General features: G+C 33.2%; 1 protein-coding gene across 1 annotated transcript in view; it reads left to right on the top strand.

Annotated features, from left to right (window-relative positions):
- The window catches only part of LOC107637979 (macrophage migration inhibitory factor homolog), a 2,857-nt gene continuing 1,819 nt past the window's right edge, over window positions 3,135-4,172 (top strand). Inside the window, exon 1 of the mRNA XM_016341193.2 lies at window positions 3,135-3,413. Within this exon, the coding sequence (XP_016196679.1) occupies window positions 3,303-3,413 (111 nt within the window). The 5' untranslated portion in view covers window positions 3,135-3,302. The remainder of the gene's footprint in view (window positions 3,414-4,172) is intronic.

Genomic DNA, 4,172 nt, shown 5'->3' with positions numbered 1-4,172 from the left:
CCTTCACTCAAAGTGGATTTTCTGGAGCTACAGAGCTCGAAATGGCGCGCTTCCAATTGTGTTGGAAAGTAGACATCCAGGGCTTTCCAGAAATATATAATAGTCCATACTTTGGCCAAGAATAGACAACGTAAACTGGCATTCAACGCCAGCTTTCTACCCAAATCTGGCGTCCAGCGCCAGAAAAGGATCCAAAACCAGAGTTGAATGCCCAAACTGGCACAAAAACTGGCGTTCAACTCCACAAATGGCCTCTGCACGTGCAACACTTAAGCTCAGCCCAAACACACACCAAGTGGGCCCCGGAAGTGGATTTATACATCAAATACTTACTCATGTAAACCCTAGTAGCTAGTTTATTATAAATAGAACCTCTTACTATTGTATTAGGCATCTTTGGATTACCTTATGATCCTTTGATCACGTTTTAGGGGGCTGGCCACACGGCCATGCCTGGACCTTCACTTATGTATTTTCATACGGTAGAGTTTCTACACTCCATAGATTAAGGTGTGGAGCTCTGCTGTTCCTCAAAGATTAATGCAAGTACTACTGTTTTCTATTCAATTCTTCTTATTTCGCTTCTAAGATATCCATTCGCACTCAAGAACATGATGAAGGTGATGATTATGTGTGACGCTCATCATCCTTCTCCCCTATGAACGCGTGACTGACAAACACTTCCGTTCTACATGAAATAAGCTAGAATGAATATCTCTTAGATCTCCTAACCAGAATCTTCGTGGCGTAAGCTAGAATGATGGCGGCATTCGAGAGAATCCGGAAAGTCTAAACCTTGTCTGTGGTATTCCGAGTAGGATTCAATGACTGAATGACTGTGACGCGCTTCAAACTCGCGAGTGCTGGGCGTTAGTGACAGACGCAAAAGGAGGGTGAATCCTATTCCAGCATGATCGAGAACCGACAGATGATTGGCCGTGCTGTGACAGAGCATGTGAGCATATCTTTCACTGAGAGGAGGGGATGTAGCCACTGACAACGGTGATGCCCTTGCATAAAGCCAGCCATGGAAAGGAGTGAGACTGATTGGATGAAGATAGCAGGAAAGCAGAGGTTCAGAGGAACGAAAAGCATCTCCATTCACTTATCTGAAATTCCTACCAATGATTTACATAAGTATCTCTATCTCTATTTTATTATATAATATTCGAAAACACCATTATCACTTTATATCTGCCTGACTGAGATTTACAAGGTGACCATAGCTTGCTTCATGCCAACAATCTCCGTGGGATTCGACCCTTACTCACGTAAGGTATTACTTGGACGACCCAGTGCACTTGCTGGTTAGTTGTATCGAAGTTGTGACAAATTATGAATGTGACATCACAATTTCGTGCACCAAAATTTCGTGCACCAGCTACCTTTCTAAATTGATTTCCGAATTCGCTTCTTCGCTCATTTCTTTTCAATCCTTTGAGGTAGTTGATGCACCTTAAGTCTAAAACACTTAAAGAAATTTTATCACGGCATCAAATTACATAAAAAGAGATTAAGGATAAAATTGTGTGTGCGACAGTTAGTGATGGAGATGAAGTTAGGATTAGTTAGTGAGATAGAATTAGTGAGATAAAGATAAAATTGTCAAAAAGATGATTTTAATACCAAATGAAATGTTGAGGATAATTTTAAATTAAAAATAAGATAAAAGACAATTTTAATTTTGACTCCAAATTATAAGACCAATACTTATTCTTTTGATGTATTAAGACCTGAACAATGAAAAAAAATATATTATCATCCGATTACACACTGACCAAGCTTTATAAACAAGTATGAGGCACTCAAGAAAACCAAGACTCTGCATAACTAAACTTGTGACTCACTAAACATATTACATACCCAAAACAGAAACTTAACAGCTATATCTAACTAACTTTTCTCACTAGTTTTGGGTTATATGTCCTTGACACCCCTGACAAATATCTTGCCACGCATCGGAGGAGGCTTGTCTTCTCTGAATATTCTTCATTGCACTTGTAATTATGAGTTATGATGTCAACATATTTTAACCCACAACTTGTCTGTTGTCTCTATCGTGACTAATAATTAAGATTCCAAGCTAAATTCATAAGATAATTGTATTTGGATTTACATTTTTTAAAGTGAAAAATGAATTAAATAATTTTATTATCATTAATTTTGTAGCTCTCATTATATATGAGTTTAACTATCTTAATTTAAGAATGTTTAATTCTCCATTTGATCATTTTACTAACTCTCTTACTTTAAAAAAAAATCTTAATCCATTGTATTCATATCACAGCAAGATCGAAAGCTAGAACCTCCCTCTCTTTTTGACATTCAGATAAAAACTTCTCCCAGCATACAAAGTGAATTTTCTAATTATTGTGCACTCCATGCCAGATGAACTCCTTACAGATCTCGTCAATTTTATTCCAAAAAATAAACTCCGAAGAATGTACAAATTAAAGTTTGCATAATGTACGAGAGATTGGTTGAAAGAGCAAATTGAGCCAAAGTAAATCTATCCATCTATATCAAGTGTATATAAAAAATTGGTCACCATCTACGTATATAAAATACACATTAAAAATAAATTAAATAATACATATTTTTATATACAAATACTTAATACTGATATTTTGTAGCACATAACATATTTAAATTCTACCCGTGTATATACAATACTATAAATTTTATTATTACAATTCGATTGCATAAATTGCAACTCCCTCTTTCAAAACTAAATTTAAAAAAAATAAAAAATTCAGTTCTCAGAATTCAACTTGAGGCAACTATTAACAAAGAATTTGAATTTGTCTATCCCTCCATCATTCCAATATTGGTGGATTAATACCTCATGGTTGCCGGGAAGCATTTAAAACGAGCTATATGTGGAAGTACATATAAAATAGGAAAATATTATTTTACCAACTAAAAACAATTTGACAACTAATAATTGAGAGACGAATTATCGAATTGTCTTTAGCTATTAAATACTAACAATAAGTCTTAAAAGGACAATTTAGATAATTTACTTCCTGCTATTAATGGTCAAATTACTTGTAGTTGTTGAAATAATTTTTTTTTAATAAAATAATATAAATATAAATAATGGTGCGGTTGCAATGGAAACGAAAATAAAGGTAAGGGAGTGTCTCCACTGTGAGTTGGTCATAAAAGTGAAACAATCTCTGTATATCTCTCTCTCTCTGTCTTTAAATACATGCTTCCATATTTTGTATCTATATATATCCAATTAATTAAGTTGGAAAACCATAGAATAGAAAAATTAGAAAAGCATAGAATTGAAGAAGATGCCTTGCCTTTACATAACCACCAACCTTAACTTGGATGGAATTGACACTAATCCCATCTTTTCTGAAGCAACCACTGCTGTCTCCACAATAATCGGCAAACCTGAAAAGGTATCATCTCTGCTCTTTATTTTCCCTTTATTCTTTCTCTCTTTCTTTTTCAGTGTTTTTCAACTAAAGCTTATTGTGATTGATGTGAGATTTAATTTGTGTGTGGATTAAAACAATCATGGATCATGGAGTGTTTTTTATTAGGGTTTAAGGATTCTTATTTTTTCACTTCATTGCATGATACTACTTCTCAACAATATAGAAGCGATTCGTATTACTTTTTTTTTTCTTTTCTTTTTTTTTAGCTTATAAAGTTTAGTAAAGTTGTAGACCAATATATTTAGGTATGTAGAATTAAGATTACGAAAGTCTAATTTAACTCTAAAAATTAGTTGTTTGAGTAAGAAATGTCTTATATATTTATAGTATTTTTAAAAAATTTATTCTTAAAAAATGTGAGACTTATAACATATTTTTTTTTTACATATAAAAATAATTATCTANNNTATCTTTAAGAGTGTTATTGTAAATTTGAAATTGAAGCAGCCAAGTTAGTGGTTCAATCATTTAGCTATTTCCAGAAAGATAAGGTACCAGGCCATGGTAATTAATATAGTATATACTCAACAATGCCCTTTATATAAGAAAATTATAAGATATGATTACTTAAATAGAACTAGGCCCAAGTTTAGACAGGAAAATAAAGATTTACGAGATAGTGTATGTTTAGAGTTTAAAATTACGTATACCGATATACATATTATTTCTGATGAGGATCCAATTAAGGAGTTGATGGTTTTCCTTATATTGGTTTAGTTA

The sequence above is a fragment of the Arachis ipaensis genome, chromosome B04 (assembly GCF_000816755.2).
Source record: "Arachis ipaensis cultivar K30076 chromosome B04, Araip1.1, whole genome shotgun sequence".
Classification (NCBI taxonomy): Eukaryota; Viridiplantae; Streptophyta; class Magnoliopsida; order Fabales; family Fabaceae; genus Arachis; species Arachis ipaensis.
Note: the sequence above shows the minus strand (reverse complement) of the source record. Positions and strands in the feature narration are given on the sequence as shown.